Source organism: Perca fluviatilis, chromosome 12, assembly GCF_010015445.1.
Source record: "Perca fluviatilis chromosome 12, GENO_Pfluv_1.0, whole genome shotgun sequence".
NCBI lineage: Eukaryota > Metazoa > Chordata > Actinopteri > Perciformes > Percidae > Perca > Perca fluviatilis.
In genome coordinates, this window is record NC_053123.1 from 451,184 (window position 1) to 472,236 (window position 21,053).

The 21,053-nt window shown below is 43.0% G+C and overlaps 1 protein-coding gene across 1 annotated transcript in view; it reads right to left on the reverse strand.

The window, feature by feature from the left end:
• The window catches only part of gli2a (GLI family zinc finger 2a), a 106,964-nt gene that overhangs the window by 7,171 nt on the left and 78,740 nt on the right, over positions 1 to 21,053 (reverse strand). Inside the window, exons 5-11 of the mRNA XM_039818625.1 lie at positions 20,041 to 20,244; positions 10,899 to 11,100; positions 8,351 to 8,549; positions 6,308 to 6,418; positions 5,600 to 5,740; positions 2,180 to 2,329; positions 498 to 662 (exon numbers count right to left, since the gene is read on the reverse strand). Coding sequence (XP_039674559.1) covers positions 498 to 662; positions 2,180 to 2,329; positions 5,600 to 5,740; positions 6,308 to 6,418; positions 8,351 to 8,549; positions 10,899 to 11,100; positions 20,041 to 20,244 — 1,172 coding nt within the window. The remainder of the gene's footprint in view (positions 1 to 497; positions 663 to 2,179; positions 2,330 to 5,599; positions 5,741 to 6,307; positions 6,419 to 8,350; positions 8,550 to 10,898; positions 11,101 to 20,040; positions 20,245 to 21,053) is intronic.

Here is a 21,053-nt window from a genome sequence, read left to right on the forward strand (position 1 = left end):
TCCTCAAATGTCTTGTTACAGTATGTCCACAACTCAAAGATATTAAACACTAAGCTGATGGTGGCTCAAATGCATAGGCGTAGATTTCGAGGGTGGGGGATGCAGGTGATAGTCCCCTCCAATATTTAGAAGAGGTAGATTTGTCCCCCTCAAAAAATATGAAAGACAACCCAATCCCCAAATAGAGGTAAAAATAACTGTTCAGGGGTCTGAAAACATGTAAAAAAAAAACAAGAACAGTGTCTACTTGTGCTACATTGGGTGGTTAAAGAACACAACAGGAGCTTTAACAAGGTATCATTCTCTAACAGATTTGTTGATTTGTTTGTTATTGAGACACAAATAAAGAGATTTGCACCAAAGATTGTTACATAAAAATTGACCAGAGTGCAGGAAATGAAGTGTGTTGAAACTAAATCTATGCCCTTGCTCAAATGCGTGAAATCCCACTTAGTGAGTCAGTCGATGGATGTGTGTGCGTGTGTGCGTGAGCGTACCTCATTAGAGTGTGTGCGGTTCTGGTGCTTGGCCCGGTCGGAGGCGTTGGAGAAGGCCTTGTTGCAGCCTTCATGTTCACACACATACGGCTTCTCCCCGGTGTGGGACCTGAGGTGGGTCTTGAGGTTCTCCAGGCGAGAATAAGCTTTGGCGCAACCCTCAAACTGCAGAGAAATGGAGATAGACACATACACGGTGAGACTGCCTGAGTGCTGTGCTGTTTTGTCTGCAGCTGGGTAGAGAAAAGAGCCGGTAAAAAAAAAAATTACAACTGTGTGTTTCAGTTTTTCAAATGTAATCTACTCTTGGACTTGTGCCCACCTACTGTGGCATGCCACACAAAAGCAAAGCAGTGCTACGCTTTTGTAAAAAGGGCTATTATGCGAAATATCTAAACTGAGTGTGAAGTGTGGTGGAGCTCTCTGGCTGGAGTGCTTTGTTGAGACAAAGAGAAGTCTGTGTTTAGCCTTTGTGTTCACTTTTACTGTACAAGCTATAATTTGGTATTCCTTTAGAGCAGTCAATGTGAACGGAATTGGCTTTGAAATTAAAAGAGAATAAAACGAGACGAGCTCATTGGATATAAAAGTCAGAAAATTCTCCGTTAAGACTACAGGGGAGTTGGAGTGTTATGAGAAGATGCACGTGGGATTAGTGCACGCATATACAGCCTGGTCTTAATAAGGACCCAAGGACCCCTACTTGTCTGCAGATTTTAATTACATATTACACATTCTTCACTCTCTCCTTCACAAGTCATCTGTTTTAATGCATTCACAAGAGTCTGTGAGCAAGCTTTGAAGCCAAGCAAAAAGGCCCTCAATTTGATCTTCACACAGCAAATGAAGCCTTCAATAAAACCCTCATGATTTATCAACATCGAAAATATCACATGTGCTAAGCACAAGAGCATTTTTATTTTTTTGAGGTAAAGGGAAGGGTTGTAGGGTAGAGACTACGGTGGCTGAGTAAGTTCTAGTTTGAGTAGATGGTTAACCAGTTAACCAGTCAGTTAACCCTAAATGCATGGGTGTTTTTTTTTTCAAACTATCCTGTGTACCTCATGTTCTTAACGACCCGGCACTTATAAAAAGCAACAACAACTGTTCCACCAAAACAAGTTCCTTCCCGAGACTATTTTGCAGAGGCACCATTGCTGCATCCGGACGATTGGGATTGGTTTAAAGAAATGCAAACAACCTAGAGTGTTTTTTTTGCTATCCCAGAATGCATCTGTGGTGTAGCCAGACCTTACTCCAATGCAAGACTATTAAATGTATAACCAAAAGCCTGCATTCCAAATTCGGGGGCGTAGGGTTTGAAAGACATGGACATTCTGGTAGCCAGGTTATAACTAAAAATGGTTGCATTATGGGAAATGTAGGATCCAGTACTTTTGACTAAAAGTCAGGATATTTTGGCCTCTGCTGCTTTGATTTAGAAGATTCTCTTTTAAACATCGGTCTCTCGCAAGTCCCCCAAATTTCAAGGAAAGGCAATACTAAATTGCTGGAGTAGCCTTTAAGTGCAGTAGCCAATCAGTGAGCAGTTAGTCAGATGATCCTATACTCAGTCAGTCAGTTAACTAGCTAGTTACTTATAGCTCTTAACCACTGGCCCAAATAACCCGTAAAGTTCCCACAGTTCACCCCAGTGTTTTACAGGGGTACAGGCTTCTTACCGTGCATTTATGCGGCTTCTCCCCTGTGTGACGCCTCATGTGGACCACCAGCATGTACTGAGCCTTGAAGGGCTTCTGCTCCCGTGAACACTCCTCCCAGCGACACACAAACTCCTTCTTCTCACCGTGGATGTGGTCGTTGTTTATGTGCTGAGGAGACAATTTCATTTAGGTAAATCATCCACATGTAGCATAACATACACTGAGATAAATGTCAAAACTAGACACCAAGTGGGTGTGTGCCTGAGCATCTGTGTGTGTGTGAGCACCTGTGTGTCACCATATTACTAAAAACGAGTCAGCAAATTCTTCTCTTTTTCCCACCAGAAGACAGACAGAAAGGACCATCCGTACTAGCACACACAACGGTGCAAGGGCAAGCACGCACACACGCACACACGCACACGCACACACGCACACACACACACACACACACACACACACACACACACACACACACACACACACACACACACACACACACACACACACATTGTGAGTGACGGTGCCATCCATTATGGCTGACAGTTATTATGCATCTGTCAACAGGAAACAAAAACTACAAAAGCTTGTTTTTTCAAGGCTGTGTGTTTCTAAAGGAAGAGGAACTTCCTCAGCTCCCAGTAAAAGTGAGCAGGAAGAGGATTTTGCGACCGACTCGTATTTATCTCCCATTCTCCTGACTTTTGATGGATCATGAAGTCAGTGAGGGACTAAACTAAGTTTCCTGTTCAAAGCTAAAACTTAAATGTTGTATTAGCTAGTGTAGTTTCAGATAACTGCAAACCTAATTGTTTTTAAATGTTCTATCTACAATGAAAAGTATACATCTTAGCGTAATTCCAGCATGAATTTCACTTTGTAGGAATTCATCATATTTAAGTCAGTTACTCCTACTACATTGTAGGGGGGTGTATGTATTGTGATTTTTTGTGACGATTTTTAAAATCGATTCTTTTCCCTAGAACCGATAGAAGATGTAGTAGTATAGTTTATACACTACTGCCAACGGCATCATATCCATTTCCAGCAAAACAAACGGAAAGCAGTAAATACATGTTATTTACTTCTATACAAATGAAATAAATGTGATGTGCATTACATTTTTTGAAATTTCTCATGATATATTGTCCTATAAGTGTGTTATTCGACTTTTGTTTTTGTTAAAAGAAAAAGAGAATCGTAATACTTCTAAGAATCATAATAAATGAAACTTGCAATACAAATCGAATCAACACCCATGTATTGTGAAAAAATCGAATCGGGAAAATAGAATATCGTCCCAGCCCTAGTCATTGTGTAGACATGCTCGAGAATGCCAGAGTACCTTTATCAGGTTTTTTAAAACTCAAATGATTTACATTGCAGACAAACACACACTTACTGTGCTCGCACACACACACGCACACACACAAAAAAACACAATGTTTCTGAACAGACACACCTACAAACTCTTATCCCGTGCACCACACGCAAATCCACACACCCAGAGGAACCACTTCATTTCCTGAGGACATCCAGACCCACAACGCTCCAATTATGTGGCCACTTCTCTGCCCGCGAAAAAGCTCAGTGGTTGACCATTCTGCTGAGATCTATTTTGGGTGAAGGAGGAGGAATGGAAACAAGCGGAGGCCTCTATTTTCAGGTTACACACTAGTGTGAATCCATCATTTTTGGGGATCTTGAAACAGAATTACTTTGGTTAATCAGAAGCCAGAAAACTCCACAGGTGTGTGTTTTTTTCAGCTGCTATTAACCTTGTATGAAACCGGGGCTGTGCTGAGGAACATGCTGTCAGGAGCTTTTGCAGAAAAAGCAACTATTACAACCATGGGTTTCTGGTTGTTTTTTATAAAGTTGACAGAAAGCAGAGGCCTTTAAAAACCCTCATGGTCCAGTGAGGATTTAAGAAGTGTGTTGGCCCTCACATTGTCTATCCACACCCAACATCAGACCCACCGATCCTCTGCTAGCCTCCTCACTAATCCTGGCGAGCTCTCACAGAGTTTGTGGCTAGGGAGCTGGAGTTCGGGCAACAGTTCTGAAAGGTAACTCTGGTCCTGACTCGTAGCAGCCCGTCTACCACCACGTCCCACTGTGGACCTGACACATGCCCCTCCTACCATTGCTCCGAGATGACTGACAGCCAGAAAGTAGAAAGCAAAAAGAGAGGTTGGCCTGGAAATGGGGGGAGCATGAGGTTCCGTAACTCCAGAGCTTCTGGCATGACGATGGATTTATGACCGGCCCTCTGGGCTTTGGGGTTAGGGGTCATGGGGCTGAGGGGTTTAGGGGTGGGACAAGGGGCACAGCTGCAGGACTTGGGCCTGAGTTTGGCGAGAGCCGGCAGGCTCATTAGGGTTGCGTGTGTCAACCCAACAGGAAAGGATCAGTTATGGGACAGCTTTCTGACCGGGCTCAATCAGCATGCATTTAATGAGCAGCAGTTGTTTGAACTTTTCCCTTTTTTACACAACAAATGCAGTGCAGTGTTTCTGATGGCACGGTTTGGAATTTACTTTCACCACAGCCAAGGATACGCATGTACGCTGAACGCTGAAACTAACACTTCTTTTTTTATTGTCCATTACTCTGTTGAGTATTTTCTGGATTAATGGATTAGTTGTTTGGTCTCTAAAATGTCAGAAAATGGTGAAAAATGTGGATCAGTGTTTCCCAAAGCCCAATATCAGTTTACTGTCACAGAGGAGAGAAGAAACTAGAACATATTCACATTTAACAAGCTGGATTTTTACTATTTTTCATATATAATGAGTCAAACCGATTAATCGATTATCAAAATAGTCGATAAATATAATAATTGACAACTAATAATTAATCCAGAGATCTTCAACAGGGGTTACTAAAGGGGGGCCCACCAAATTATTATTACTTTTTTGAAAGTTAAATGAAAAAAAAACCTAAAATGTTAACATGAATGTTACATTAGCAAATATAAATCAGCCTATTTGTGGAAAAAAAATAGGCTGGCCTATAGATAAATATACTACCTATAAAGGTAGTCACTAAGGTAGCCATCCACAGTTCATCCTAAGGATTCACTGTGCCACATGCATATTTAACATTAAAACATGATTCATAAAATCATGGCAACAATTATTTTAATACTTTAGTATTCTATGCATTAAAAAGGTATGTATTTAGGCTTTAGGCCACCCTACAAGTTAGTTGCAACTTAATTTTAATACAATATATGTAGTAGGGGGTCCCTGCTCTGTCTCTCTTTCAGTTAAGGAGTCCTTGGTTTCAAAAACTTTTAAATCCGTGGATGAATCAAATAATCTTTGCAGCTCTATTTCTCAGTGGAATTTCCAGTGTTGTAGTCTCCAGGCTGTAATAGAGTTACAGTTGCTGTCTTTCAATAAGTAGCATTAGGATAGTACGCCTATCACTCACATGAACAAGTTGGTCCTGGGTGTCATACTCCTTGCTGCAGCCCTCCCAGTGGCAGTTGGTCTCATATATGGCCTCAGGCTCCTGTTTGCACTCATCTTTATCCAGATCCTCACTCAGGTCCAAGACCCCCCCACAGTGGTCCTGGAGAAAGGGGACAGCACTTTGTCAGAAAGGGGGCTAACAAACAGTACTGTACATGTGTATGTGTGTATCCATTAATGTGTATACTGTAAATGACTAGAATAAAAGCATGCACACACAGAGTACTGTACATCTTTTACCTGAATCTGTGGTCAATATGGTCTGTACTGCTTTGCATCTCTCTAATCTTATCTGTTTCTTAATCCTAATGAGTTGTTGCTTGATCTCAATGCATGACACACCTCTCGTCATTGATTAAAGCTGCATTTTTATTCACTACCTATAATAGGAGGCACATGTGCAACTGCAGGTAAAGTGGGGACTATTTGTCCACTGTAAGAAGCTGAAGCTGTGATAGAGGCACAAAAAAACAATCCATGCAGTTGTTTAATATTTTCTTAAGGTCATTGCAGATCCAAAAAGTAAATTCTTCAAGAAAAAGGAAAGCAATGGTCTGGAATGTGTAGTGCAACTTGAAAAAAATCCTATCTAATGTGGCATTTTTTCTTTTTCTTCAGGACTTCAGATTCTTTACTTATTTCCACTATTTTCTTTTAATTGTCTTACATGAGAGGATGGTGAGATGGGCAGCGAACCCTCTGCTTCCGTCTTAACCTTTGACCTCTTGGTGATCAATGGGTTGACTGTGCTACTGACTGCGGGGTCTCCACTGGCATTCTGAAGGACAGATGAGAAAAGAGACAGGTTTTTTTTTTTACTGTAGCGGATATGATTTTCTGAATGACATCTTGAAGCAGAAAAGGAGGCAGAATAATATAGTAAACCAATATAGTAATATAGGAAACCAAAAACGTCTCCATTTATTCAAACATCCATCCACTGACCCAACGACCCACTCATTCATACCATATCAATGAATAATTCCATTAATCCTAACACATATCTACACTCCCATCCATCCATTAGCGCTCCCACTCATTCTCCTATTCATTTAACCACCCATTCAATTTATTAAACCAGCACATTCCACACAGTCACCACACAGAGCGACGGAGGGAAAGAGATAAGAAAGTCAAGGTGATACCACGCAATTGTTTTTGACTCGACAGTCGGCTGCAAAGAGTTGTGTGGAGTCCTTGTTGCACCAGGCACCGCGGCCCATAAGTCAGACTCTGACCCGCCGCCGAGACTAAACAGTTTAGACTGCTCTACGATCGCCAAAAGCCACAAGGAAATATGAAAGAAGAGGAGTTATTGCCCTCTGTACGGAGGGGGGAAGGCGGCAGGGTTGGGAGGCTGGGGGGGGCTTTGATCTGCCAACAGATTTTTTAAGACGACAGAAAGACACACAAGGCCTGACAAAGCTCTAATGAAGACCAAAACAAAGGAAAGATATTAAATGTTAAGCAGCTGATACATGACATTGATGTGTGTGTGTGTGTGTGTGTATTGAGGTTCACTGGAGGGGGTCCAATATTAGAGGGGGGTCTCCTAATCCCACCCAGACGCTACAGTGCAGTTCAGGATTTGTGGGGGCCTCGATGATTCATTCAGTTGGCTGGAAACTAAGAGGGGAAATATGGTTCTGATCACTGCTGAAATGAAGCGGAGAGTGTGTTTGTGCATGTGTGTGAATGGGGGTGTGTCCTGTTTGTGTGTGTGTCCTGTTTGTGTGTGTGTGTGTGTGTGTGCGTATACGCAAAAAGTTGCAAATATATACTCTTGGATACATGGATACTCTTAGAATGTGTCAATAGACAGTGTGCTGAAACAGGGCGGGAGGCAGCTGATAGCAGTGTGAGGTGGAGTGATTCACTGAGTGGGAAGTTTACATTACATTATGCTGTGCTGTATACAGTGGGCTGATAAAGACAGACCGAGGAGACAGTAGGAAGGAAGACAGATGGAACATGGGAGGCCTCCTGCATATTTCTGCCCTGAGACAATTCACAAAAAATTCTTCATTCATGACAACTTGTAACTTTGCTACATGTACAGTCCAGCCTTTATCCTCAATTCTGAAAAAACGTTGATAAGTTGATCGACATCAGAATTTGCTCATTAATTGATTATGTAAGTCATGTATAAAGCACAACATGCCTAACATGTTGGTTCCTGGTTTAGGACTATTTGTTTAAAAAATTTGATTTTAAAGCTTTCAGCTTTTTGCTCTGTGAGCTTGCGATGGGCATTTTTAAATGCAGAAAATGTCTAATTTTCACCTTTAATATGGGCCAGTTTTGGGTCTTGTCCATCAACAATCAATAATATTTTTCTCCATTGTTTTGTCTCACTGTTTTCCATGCCAAACTTAGCCCAGACCGTCAAGACTACTGAATCACTGTCCACATCTCCGCTTTAAACATGTCTAGTTAGTCAATGGCCTAACTCTCTCTCTCTCCCCCAGATGCATTACATGAAAGTAAGAAAAATCATCTGTTTTGGTAGCAGAAATGATTTGAGAATGCCTATTCCTGCTGAAGATGGATGGATGGATCAATCAATCCTACACATTACACATCCATATGATGTGAAGGTGAGTGTAAGGTAGGAAAGATTGAAAGAGAAAGTGTATATGCCCTTGAATCTGTGCACATAATATTAATATAGAAAGTGTAATATTCAAGGTATGAATGCTCCCATTCCTACCTGGTTTGCCTCAGAGTTGGAGCTGTTGTGGGAGGTGGACATAGGTGAAGCAGGGAGGGGGTGTTGGCGAGCAGAGAAGGAGGACGCCGATGGTTGAATGAGAGGAGGTGTGTGGCCGAAGGCGTTGAGACTCCTCTGCTGGGACAACAGCTGCTGGTATGCCACCGGGTTGATGGGATGAGGGAAGCTGAACGAGGGGCTGAGCACGAAGGGAGAGGAAAGAAGTTATGTCAAGGAAAGTAGGAATGGAGACTTTTGTCCAAGGGCTAATATTCAAATTCTAAACCCACACTAGAATCATTTCAATGAATTCCAACTAATTTGCACCAACATGTCCTGTGTTTGCCTCATCCTCACTGCCAAGGGATGGTGGGTAAGCTAGTACAATAGTGTGCTAGGGTACTAGGATGCTAATTGGATCTAGATCTGCACTTAGTATCACATAGCAGTGTAAGCTGCTATCGTAACAGTTGTCATGCTAATGTGGTAAAATGACATTGTTGTGCTGACAGGATAGGGTTTCATAATTTGGGAATGTATCAGTTGATTTTGGGAGTAGTAGATGAGGCTGGCCTTATTCGATAGTTCCATCATTGTTTACAAAACCCATGAAAAGACCAAAACCAACAAAGCATTAGTCCGTCTTCTCAGTGCTTTCTGACTCTCCTACCTCGTCTGTGTTTTTACTGAAGTAAATCTGAGCAATGTCCCAAAACAGCTGGGCACTGTGGTTTTTTTAGTAAACATGACTCAAACAGGAGTAAATTGCGCATTTGTTGGGGACTATTTTAAGCAACGGATTAATACACATTTGGAGCAATAGTGAGTATTTGCAGCAGCAGGATGGTGTTTGTGAGCATAACTCAATGCCAATGGTTTTGGTAAAGATATACTGTATGTTACCCAGTGGGGATGATTTATGTGTTTGTAATAGTTTTTTGGACAACAATGGAGCTCTTGTAGCACAGAGGAAGAAGACAACATTTGTAAAGCATATAACATCTATTCTTGTATACTGTAACTACTGACAACAAGGCTGCTAAATTTTATAAAAAAGGGAAATGGGACACAGAAAAACAGCATTTTGTCACTGGTTTTATTTCAACAAATGCAATGCGTCAAGCACCTGAAAAATTTGCAGCTCAAGGTTCACATTTTTTAAATCCAACCGACAGCTGAAAACAAATTTCAAAAGTCAAAATTCACAAGCCGGTTCAAATGTGACAGTCCCTTAAAGGTTTGGCTTCACTGGATATCATACCTGTCAAGTTTTGGATTTGAAAATAAGGGAAATTTTCCGGTGCCCACCTCGAGCAGTCCCACCACCCCAACCAAGCTCCTTACATTTTAAGACAGGTGTACAAGAAAGCTAAAATCACCACTTGATGCAGAATGCTGAAAACATTTACAATTTATGCTTGTCTTTACATTTACATTTTATTTTCATTCCACACATTCTTTTCATTTCATATTGCTTTTCTTTTACAGTTTTTCTTTTAATTTCACATAACTTTTCTTTATTGAGTTATTGTACAAATTTGTTGCAGACTTTGCATTCTTTAAGACTGTTTTGGAAGGAGTGTATTTGTGGGCTGGGCCAGAGTGGTTCATTTTACATGAGAGTAGAGCGCAAACAGTTCTGTGGTCTATCGTCATCCTATTCTCTGTAACAATCTTTCGTACCATGCTAAACACCCTTTCTCAACGTGCATTGCTATGGGGAATGCATAGTAAAGTCTTCAGAAGTTTTGCTTATTGCTTAAGCTCTGTTTTTTTTCTCTTTTTTGCTCCGCTCGGGCCCGGGGTATTATTATTTTTTAATAACGCAGGTTAAAATACGGGAGATTTACGGGAAAATACTAATACGGGAGGATGGCGGGAAAGAAGAGTAAAATACGGGACTTTCCCGGCCAAAACGGGATACTTGACAGGTATGGGATACAGTAGGATACAAAAAGGGTAGCACTTGAAAAAAGTATCACTTTTTAAAGTACTATCAATTATTGTCAGTGGTAAATCTGCATCATTGGATTCCAGTAAAAGACAGCTATTGAAACTAGCATTCTAGGAATTTTAAATAAAATCAGTCAGCACAATATGCTCAATGCCTGTACATTTTTTATTTAATTTATAGTTTTTTTTATTGATCCCCAGTGGGGAAATTACAATTTTACACTCTGTTTGTTAGAAATCACTACACACAGGCCTGAAATACACACACACATGTGCAAATGCAGAGATGTCAGAGTGGGTGGGCTGCCAGTGCTGGACCAGCGCCTTGAGCGGTTGGGGGGAGGGGGTACGGTGCCTTGCTCAAGAGCACCTTGGCAGTGCCCAGGAGGTGAACTGGCATCTCTCCAGCTACCAGTCCACACTACAACCCAACTTCCTATGGACTGAGCTACTGCCACCCCAATGTGTATATATATATATATATATATATATATATATATATATATATATATATATATATATATATATATATATATAAATATATATATGCGTGTTGTAGTTGCTTGATATGTGTGCTTGTGCAGTGTCTAACTACCTGATCCCTCCAACGGATAGGTGTCCATAGGAGCTGCTGGCGGCTGAGCTGGAGCGGGAGTTGTTTATGTAGGCCACCAGAGAGTTGGGTGAGGTGCGGATCATGGTCTGCAGATCAATGCTGGCATCTGACAGCGGGGAGATAGACAGTGCCCTCTTCCTGCTCAGTCGCGGTGTCAGCCGTGGGCTGGAGAAACGTGACACTGGACACAAACACACAGATACACAACGGAGACAACGTCAGACGTTTTAGCATTGCTATCTCAATGGAAGACGGTACGGGAAATCAACCGCTTGCCAAAAAATTTATATGATGTCTAACGTGCAGTATTAAGAACTTTGTGGACCCAACTTTCGTGGCTCACAGTCAACAGACAAGAGAACTAATGTGTAAATACCTCGTACTTCCACTAAATCTCTGCCTGCCCTCAAAAGAAACTGTTCATCACACCCCCAACCGGCTCGTCAGACACCGCCTACCAAGAGCCTGGATCTGTCCGAGGTTTCTTCCCAAGAGGGAGTTTTTCCTCGCCACTGTCGCACTGCTTGCTCTTGAGGGAATTACTGGAATTGTTGGAATTGTTGGGGCTTTGTAAATTATAGAGTGTGGTCTAGACCTACTCTATCTGTAAAGTGTCTCGAGATAACTTATGTTATGATTTGATACTATAAATAAAATTGAATTGAATTGAATTGAAAAGAAACCAGCAGTTACGCTGGACCATGTTAGAAGGAACATTCAGCCCTGAGCATTGTAGTCCAGGTCACAGCCACGCTAAGCTACACTCTATCTCTTGCATCTCTCAGACACACACACACACACACACACACACACACACACACACACACACACACACACACACACACACACACACACACACACACACACACACACACAGCTCCCCTATTTAACATTTGCATCCTCTTATGCATAATGAATCGCCCCCAATCATTCTCAGTAATTACTGTGATAGCAATCTCTTTCAGACCGCTGTACTTGGGGAAGTTAAATGGAGGCAATTTAAACAAATTGATCTCAGAATACCATTAAAAAAAGAACAAGGCTGACTCACAAAGGTGGGTTCATGGCCTTCCGCTAGACCTGGCTGTTGCACTATTTTCTTTTTCACATTGAAAAAAAATCACAAGAAAATGACGGGGGAGATTACTTTCCCATGAACTTAAAGAGAAGGCTATTTGTTTTTCCATACATACTGAGAGCCCATCATTCGAGTGCATTTATTTCTTTTACATTTCTGGGGCATGTACATAGCTAGCTCCCACTCCCACACTTGCTTGGGACCAACAGGTGCTGCTTCACAGTGTGAGGGGACGGAGAGCAGGACTGGCATGTGTGTCTTTGTGCACTCGTGTAATTAGGTCTTACAGCAGACATCATCAGAGGCGCGAGAGGCAGGAAACTCCTAATAGGCCCATCACAACTCACCTAAGCACACATTTGCTACACGCCAACTTCACTGCTGTCAATATGTAGTCAATCCCCGACTCTTTGCTGGTGGAACTCACAAACCCCTCGAGCAAAATGAATCCAGGCACCGCCATAATCACCGCGCCAGACCTACAGCCATAAACCAGGATCCAAAACTATTATGTTTGGAGGTGGCAAGTCGTAAAGCAGAAGCATATGCACTTAGTTAAAAGGCCCCCGGCACGGAAGACGACAGTAGTTGGGGGCCTAAATAAAAAAAGAGTGGTAGATATGATAGTGTCGTGTATGAAAGAGTTGGCAAAAACAACAAACGGTCCTCAGGAATGTGCCTCTTTACAGTCGGGCCAATAAATAAATAAATGTGTCATCTCTGGTTAACCCGTTGTACTCTGCTATAGAAACGGTTCTCCAGTGCCTACATTGGTATTTTTTAATATTGTGATGTCATTTTTTTGGAGTATCTTCAAATGTTTAATGTCCCTAAAATCAGTACAAACTAAGTTAAAATGGTATTTAAATAAAAAAACATGATTATTAATAAAAGTCTTAAACCTTTTTTTTTTTTTGCATCAACTTTTACCAATTAAACAAATAAAACATATTGTAAATGTAAAAACACGACCAAAATATTCCTTAACATTACAGAAGTTATTTGAACTATGTACATGTTTTACTTTTTGAGATATGATAATTTTAATGAGTAGAGTGTAAAGGTCTTTTGATAGTTTCATCTCCAATAGAAATGGTGTCACCGGACGGTCACGTAACGTGATGACGTCATCATGAGCGTACAGCGTAATGATGCGAAAGACAGAAGCCTTATATTAGCTTTCTGCTCCGAAAGAAATTACTGCTCCAGCTGTTATGGTTTTTATTTTAGATTGATTTTAACAGGATCACATAAACAAGGGTTAATCACATAAAGAAAAGGGGATGGAGTAAAGGAGGGAGGTGGGAGGGGAGTGATAGAAAAAAACATAGAGGGTAGAGAGGCAGGCGATCCTCCACTTGGGACCATGGATTGTCATGAATGAGGAGTTCATTCTGATAAGCTATGCATGGCTGCAGGGTTTTTCTGTTTTTGCAGTGAGGCGAGCTTGCTGTCTCGCCAACAGATTTAATGGGAGATAAGTGTATTAATATTCCCCTTTATAAAGCAGGAAACAGGCCTCACAGCCTGGTGGCCTGGTAGCCTGGCGCCTGCCTCACCCTTCTGGGAAGTGTGCCCAAAACACCGCCCTCTACCTCCATCGTCAAACCACCCCCTCAATCCATACATCAGCCTCAGCTCAGAGGAATTCTTAACGCCTCCAGCAACAAAAGCTTCACTGTCTATAATGTTGCTTCTCCTAAAGCTAAGGTGCAAACAAGCTAGTTTTGTTTAGCACAGTCATGTTCCAATGGTGTAACCTAATTTTACCTGGAACAAATTTCACACAAACGTGCACACACAACTCTCACCACTTGGTAAAGGAGTGTTTTATAGATGGCACTTATAATTGAAAGGGTGAGCAGGTTCCGGCAGCGAGTGAGAAAACAGATGTTGCACAGGCCATGGTGGCGCGGCAGTATGTGGTAATATGGCGTGTGTGTGTGTGTGTATGTGTGTGTGTATGGGAGTGTGTGGGACTGCAACATGGGCTGGTTGTAATTGTGGGATCTGGATTTATATAGAAAGTCATAATTACAGGCACTCCAGTGCACATCGATACAGTAAAGAAAAAAATACATATTAAAAAGGATGAGAGTGAGGACTGTGTATGTGTGTGATTATTTTAAGCGTTTGCCTGCGCTGTTTTAACTGAAATGGCTTTGTGGAAAATGAAAACACTTTAATTGGAGGGTTGTGCTAATCCCCCGAAGCAGCTAGCTCTCAGTGTCATCCTGGCCCCGAGCACACGGCCACCTCTTAGCAGGCAACATAGGCACTTCCCTAAAACATAGAATTTCTCTCATTCCATAACCCATAAGGTCCGTGCAGGGGTGTGAAATGGACTGAATGAAACTAGTAGCCTACCTGCTTGTTGTGCACACACATAACTTTGTCAAAACGACTACATTGTCTGAGAGTGGAGACAGTGATGAAATTCACAAGCTAGAGGGAGAAACTATTCCTGAGGAAGATGATGTGATGGATGTAATGTTAGCAAGCTGATAACATTACACCAGCTGCCGCAAACTCAAATCTTGTTAATCAATGCCGCTCTGACCAGTTTTAAGCTCTCTTGACAAGCAGCAGGTCAGTCCAATGTGTTTGGCGTGTAAAAATGCGAATTGTCATTGGAAACTGTTTGGGTGAGGGAAGGCACTTTCAAAAAATACTTGGCAGGTGATCAGTTTCAGCGATTCTTGCATGATCTTGTGATATTTTGCGAATTCAGCTGCCATGCATGGTAAGGTTTTGCAGACACGTTTGTGTGTACATAGGGAGGGACAAGGGAGCCCCAACATGGTAAACCCCCTTACAAAGACACCACTGGTGAAGAATCCAAGAGATCTCTCGAGGTCAAGTTAACAGCAGCCAGAGTGCTTCTATTAAATAATTTTTTAATAATATTTCTGATTCTGATTCTTATTCTACTGGTTAACGTGTCATCAACAATAGTTAAGGTAGAAATTACAGTGGCTTCCAAGCTATGCAACATCGTTATGTAAGCAGAAACCTAGTCTAGGGTCTGGCTAGTCCACACAGCATTCCGGGATGGGAGAAAAACATGCTCTGATTTATTAACATTTCTTTAGACCAATCATAATCGCTAAGTGCAGGACACAATGACATAGCCTCTGCAAAATAGTCTCAGAACGTCTACGTTCAAAAGTTGTTTTGGTCGTGCAACAGAAAACTCCGTTGGGACAGATAGTCTAGCTAGCTGTCTGGATTTACCCTGCAGAGATCTGAGGAGCAGTTAACCATAGTCCTCACAAATCAGCCGGAGTTTAGAACGCCAACACAAAGAGAGCGGCTGAAAAGTAGGGACATCTGGCGGAATTTCCGGTGGCACCGGAGCAATCCCGGAAATGAAACGTCGTCGATATAGACTAGCAGAAACCCTACTCTATGTCCTACAGTTTGCTTCTCTGGATAATCTTTGGCTTGTTCACCCTGACCTTGCCTAGGGTGAGGCAGACCTCAGCAAAGTCTACCCCCTACACCACCACCACAACTTGAGTTGGTGCCAGCAGTGCCCCAGGTCTCCACATCTTCAGCCAGCCTCGCCACCCCACGGGCCAGTTGGATTTGGAAAATGTTTATTTTCCCTGCTAAATCTCACTAATACTAACACTGTGAATTTTATTAGCGAGGGGGCTTGTGCTGAATCCTCTATGAGCCCCCAGTGTCCAGCCCGAAGCTGCCGTTGTGTTTGCCTGTGTGTTTATGCACACACTTTCACCTATGTGCTCATGAAGCAACATATAAGTAAGTGTTTGCATATGCAGTCTGAGGGGACCTCCCCCCCAACCCCCAACCCCCTCACTCCTCACCACCACATCAGTACACAAATCTATCTCCCTCCGCTGCATCAACACTAAAATCTTTTTCCCCGGGATGGCAGACATTTACTTTGGCCGCTGCTTTTTCTCTGATACTCTCTCTGATATTTCTCTGCCCACCCACCCCTTACATATCTGCTCGCTCATATACAAACGTCTTCTGAATGCCTCCCAATATAAAATACCATAATGTGACTTTATTTGTGCTTACAGTAGTGGTGGTGTACCAATGCTAACACTTACCATGTTTGAAAGTCTTTTCACCCACATTGGAATTACTGTTTCCCTGTCTTTCTTCCATCTGGTTTCAGAGACCCAAATATAAATATGTCCAGGTAAATGGTGGAATGACTTCTCTGATAGAAATAAATGGCATCTATAAAAGTCATCTCTCTCATATTCTCCTATAGTGTTATTTTCTTTGCCCCAAATGGTATCAAGAGGCACATGTTTAAATTAGAGGCCATTTAACATTGTATGATTAAATAATGTATTCAAACCAAAATTCCTCCTCTATAATGTGTTCCATTGTCGAAGCGGTGAAGCGAAAGGCTAATGATGTCGTTGTCAGGTGGAACAGTAAGTTGGCATGCTTGGAACAAATAAAAAAAAAAAAACTGCGATAGGATCAGCCTGGACGCCAAATTGGGCCTGGAACTTAAAATGGGATGGCATTTTATTTATAGTATCAAATCATAACATAAGTTATCTCGAGACACTTTACAAAGAGTACGTTCCCACTTCCAACAGTTCCAGTAATTCCCTCAAGAGCAAGCAGTGCGACAGTGGCGAGGAAAAACTCCCTCTTGGGAAGAAACCTCGGGTGTGATGAACAGTGGTGATAGTAGTCACATTAATAATGGAACAGTGACTGGATGGCACCTTCCCTATTTCCTACCCCCTTACATCCGGCACCCTTGCTCGGACCACACCCATTTTCCAACTCTGTCTTCAAACAGGTGTCAACTTCACATATGTAACGTTTCGTGACACATCTTGCATGGTTGCAACACTATCTCTGTGACAAAATCTGTCCACAGACATATAACCACCTGGCAAAGTACTCATAACTGGCTTTGTGGTACTTCCCTCTACAGTAGTTGTCTCCAGGACCACGTTTTACCATGATGACACACGTGGCTCAAACAACCATTCTGCTGGGTGGGTTTTGTGTTTTAACTGAGGACATGAAAAGAAGTTTCCCAAAGTCTGCAGCGCGGCCTGTAGTTGTGGCACTTCATCACGGCATGATTTTTAAATGTCTCCTTCATATAACTGAAAAATTCCTGTGTGTAAGTGTCCGACTTGAGGCGTGCCCAACAGTAAATCCTAAAACGCATAAGTGGAATGGTAAGACCTGCAGCCCTGTCAATCCCCCCCTGGCAATTCTGCACAGCAGCATTCAGTGTTTCCTGGTTCAGCCTCGCAATTCACTTATCCAGAGGACAAACAGGGGCAGGAGGGGGAGGCGGGTGAGAAGCCATACTATGGGTTCACTGAGGGCTCCCAGTTTTTGCGGTGGGTCTGCTAAATATTAGTGCATAAATTGATTTTTAATATGGGTTTTATCCGCCCTGCCTTCCAAAACTAACGGTAAGGGATGAAGCACATATTTGCCACCTCTGCCACCGCTCCTCCTCCCATGCTCTGGCAGTAAATAAGGCCTTTGATTCAAGCCAAGGCTGCCCGCGATGACCATTAGCTGGCCGCCTTGGTCAATATGGGCCCTGTGTCTGGAGGCCGCAATGGAAGAACCACCAAAATGGTAGTGTTGCCTAAAACTGACCACATCACTCCTAGCATGGTCCAACACTAAATAAAAGCTGCCGGGATGGTGGCATCAAGTGTGGACACTGGGTTGGAAAGGAGAGAGGTGGGGGTGGGGGCTATGTGGCTATTTGAGCAAACAGCCTTGCCAAACAAGTGTGGGCAAGGCAGCACAGCAGCGGTCACTGAGGTGGTTGGAGGAGGAGGGAGGAGAGGTGGTCCCTTTCAGCACCGCCGTGTTTGACTAAGTGATTGAGGCCGTTTCAAAGATTAATTGCCAAACGATCCCGTATCTGATTCACTTTTGTTCTCTCTGTTGTCTTTTCCTACCTGTGCGTGTGGATGCCTGCATTAGTGTCATGCAGTCACGAGTGTGACACTGCAGCAGTGAAAGCACTGGGGCCGTTTTCTTTTTCTGGGTGGGTGGTTGGTGGATGAAAGAAAGAGCGAGTGCTCCTGGAGCAGGGCGGGCGTCAGTGCCAAGGGGAGTATTTGATTATCAGGCATCGAAAAGGCTGACTTTCACGGACAGTTTTTTCCACTCTGGGCTCTTTCTATTCCCCATTCATAAGGTCTGAAGGTTTCTTGGATGCGTTTCGCTGCTGAAATCAAACGTCTGTTCTGGTGCCTGACCGTCATCTTGATAGAGGGCAGCGGTTCTAACTGGCTTGAAAGAACAGGCTGGCCTCTGTGAGTTTGTGTGCAAACACGTGTATGAGTTTGTGAGCATTTGCCTGGCTGTTGGTTTTCTTGTTCGCCACTGTGTGTATGTGTGTGTGTGAGTGTTAAGCTGCCTCATCCCTGCCATTAAGTGGACAGCGCATGCAGCCCACTGAGGTTAATCTCTGCCTTAACTGCCTGACACAGAGAGCAGACACAAAGGTCTCAGGGTAACATTCCTTTGCCTCACACAGCCATATTCTCTTCATGCTGCCAATTTTTTTTAATAGTTACCCTGGATTTGTTTTGTAGGATGTTACCCATAGTAACAGTAGAAACACACCTGAAACACCATCAGAATGAGAGACTCTAAAGTAACACATGTTTTTACGAGCGCCTGGCCTTGGGGCTTTTAGTGTTTATGCACCCTCAACCCTCAACTAGCTGCGGCCCCCATGCTACATATAAGTCTAAAAAGCTCCACTGGCTTTGATGTGGGGAACTCTTGCGTGAAAAAGCCTCTAGAGGAAGAATAAGAGGATGGTATCAACATGCTTGGTGCTGAGAACAAAGGGCAAGATGGCTGTTAAATCTGCTGTTACTCTTGTACCGGGGATGAAAGGCATGCATGTGCTTTAGTATTACTGGGATGGGAGTTAATTAGAGATAATGAATAATACTTTTACATGAAAATATCCCACTGACATACAGTATCATGATGGTGATTCAGTACGCGTTGCATTCCCTTCTCTTTTGGATCTGGTTCCAAGTTTATAAAATACCCACATTTGCTAAGCTCCAAGGCTAACGGATCTCTTGAACCTTCTGGCCCTCCTCCCTGTATTTGATAATGTGCAAATACTTCAGGTGTAGCGGGTGAATCACTAAAAGTGAGCGATGACCGTCCCCATTGCCAGTTAAAAAGGCTTCACTTGAAAAGTTTGCCAGCTCCTTTTGCGTGAAGGGTGTCACAGCTCTGTGTTAATCAGATGAGTTTGTCTTTTTAATATCACCACCACCACTCGTTGCGAATCATATCAGCTGTAACTATTGAGCATTGATACCTTACAGGTACAGTAAGTGATTCTGCACAAAGATTGTTGATAATTGAACTCAACTGCCAAACAAATACAACCCCCCCCCTCCCACCAGATTCACGGACAGATAGCTACAGGCCGGCACATTCAAATGCTGCCTCCCCCCCCCTCTTCCACGCCCCTTCCATCAACTGTCGCCGCCTGTTGCCGATTGGCTGGAATAGTGTTTTGTGGCTCGTGCACTCCTTTGTGTTTGTTTTCCATTTCAAAAGCCAGGGCTGTGTATTACACCGGATTTTTTTTCAGCGCACACAGAAAATAGAAAGCTAGGTGACCGTGAGGAGATATTCACTGAATTTGACAAAAAGTGTATTGGATTAACATCACTTACTTTACCTTTAAGTAAGTTGCCAAAAGGCCAAAGACCCAACAGAGTGTTACGTCTTATAGTGAAACAATCTTGCTGACTGTCAATTTCAGGAGTCAGAGTCTCCCAGTGAAACCCAAATACGCTGCGTTTTACTAGGAGTAAAATGGATGGATAATGGATGTGCACAGATTTCTAAGCATTCAGAAAGGATGAAGTTACATTTGTAACTGGAATAAGATATGATTAATAAGCTTTAACTGCCAATGTGCTGTTACGCTGGACTGTGCATCTGTAGTAATATGTAGTAAAACACCTTAAGTTACATTTCTGTCAAAATGCAACAAAGCACACACTGTTTGATCCTCACCATCCACGGGGCTGATGTAATCCGGTAGATGAGCTGCAGCCGCTGCAGCTGCCGCCGCTGCTGCACTGCTCTGCATCAGCAGGTCGCCGTACGGGCTCCGCTGGCTGGCACTGGCCATCAGGTGGTAGTACTCTGTGGGGTTGGCCCCCGGCGGTGGAGGGGGGAGGCTGAACAGGGCGCGCTCCTTCAGGTGTTCGTGGGTCACTGCAGCAGAAATGTGAGGAACAAATAGGAGATGACAGGTTAATTTTTCTCTAGTTGAAATAATAGTGTGTTAAGTACAGATGACGACATGCACTCTGCATATCAGGGACATCATCGCACAATTATTTACATAAGGTTTGGTGATTGTCGGTTGCAGCAAGGGAGAGATTACTGGTTAGCTCCGTGGCTAACTGCCTTCACTTTAACTAGCAGGTAGCAAGCAAGACACAGGAACTTGGCTTGGGCCTTGAGAAGTTGTAGCATTTATTTACCGACAGATAAACTGTAAACACTGCGCTGCTATGCTCACAGCTATAACCTTACGGCTAGTTCACCGACACAGACACCTCCCTCTCTCCTCTCCCTAAAGGGCCCTTTACGGTAGGGTTCCACACAGCGAAACACCTCGCGAATTTCGGCCAGCGAAAGTTTGCCTCGGGGGGCGTGGTCGCGAAAACAACACGCAAGACCGCAACATTTTTTAAATGTCCCGGGCTGTCAGAAGACAGGGCGGTAAAAATGCACAGCAGCAAACCACCGGTAAAATGTTAGCTCATAAATGCTCTGGTAACCTGGCTATGTAGCCTAGCTGCCTTGCTATGCTTACAATGAAATGCAATGTCCGAACATGCTAGCGGGTGACCTGTCGGCTAGCTGAATCATTTTGAGTGTTTAAACTATCTCCAGTGGTCTATTTGGTGGTGTGTGTTCGCCCTGTTTAAGTTCGTGTGACATATAAACAACAATCCGTGTTGCTACAAGTGTCAATGTTTGCCAATAAAACATGTAATCAAACAAATGCACAAGTA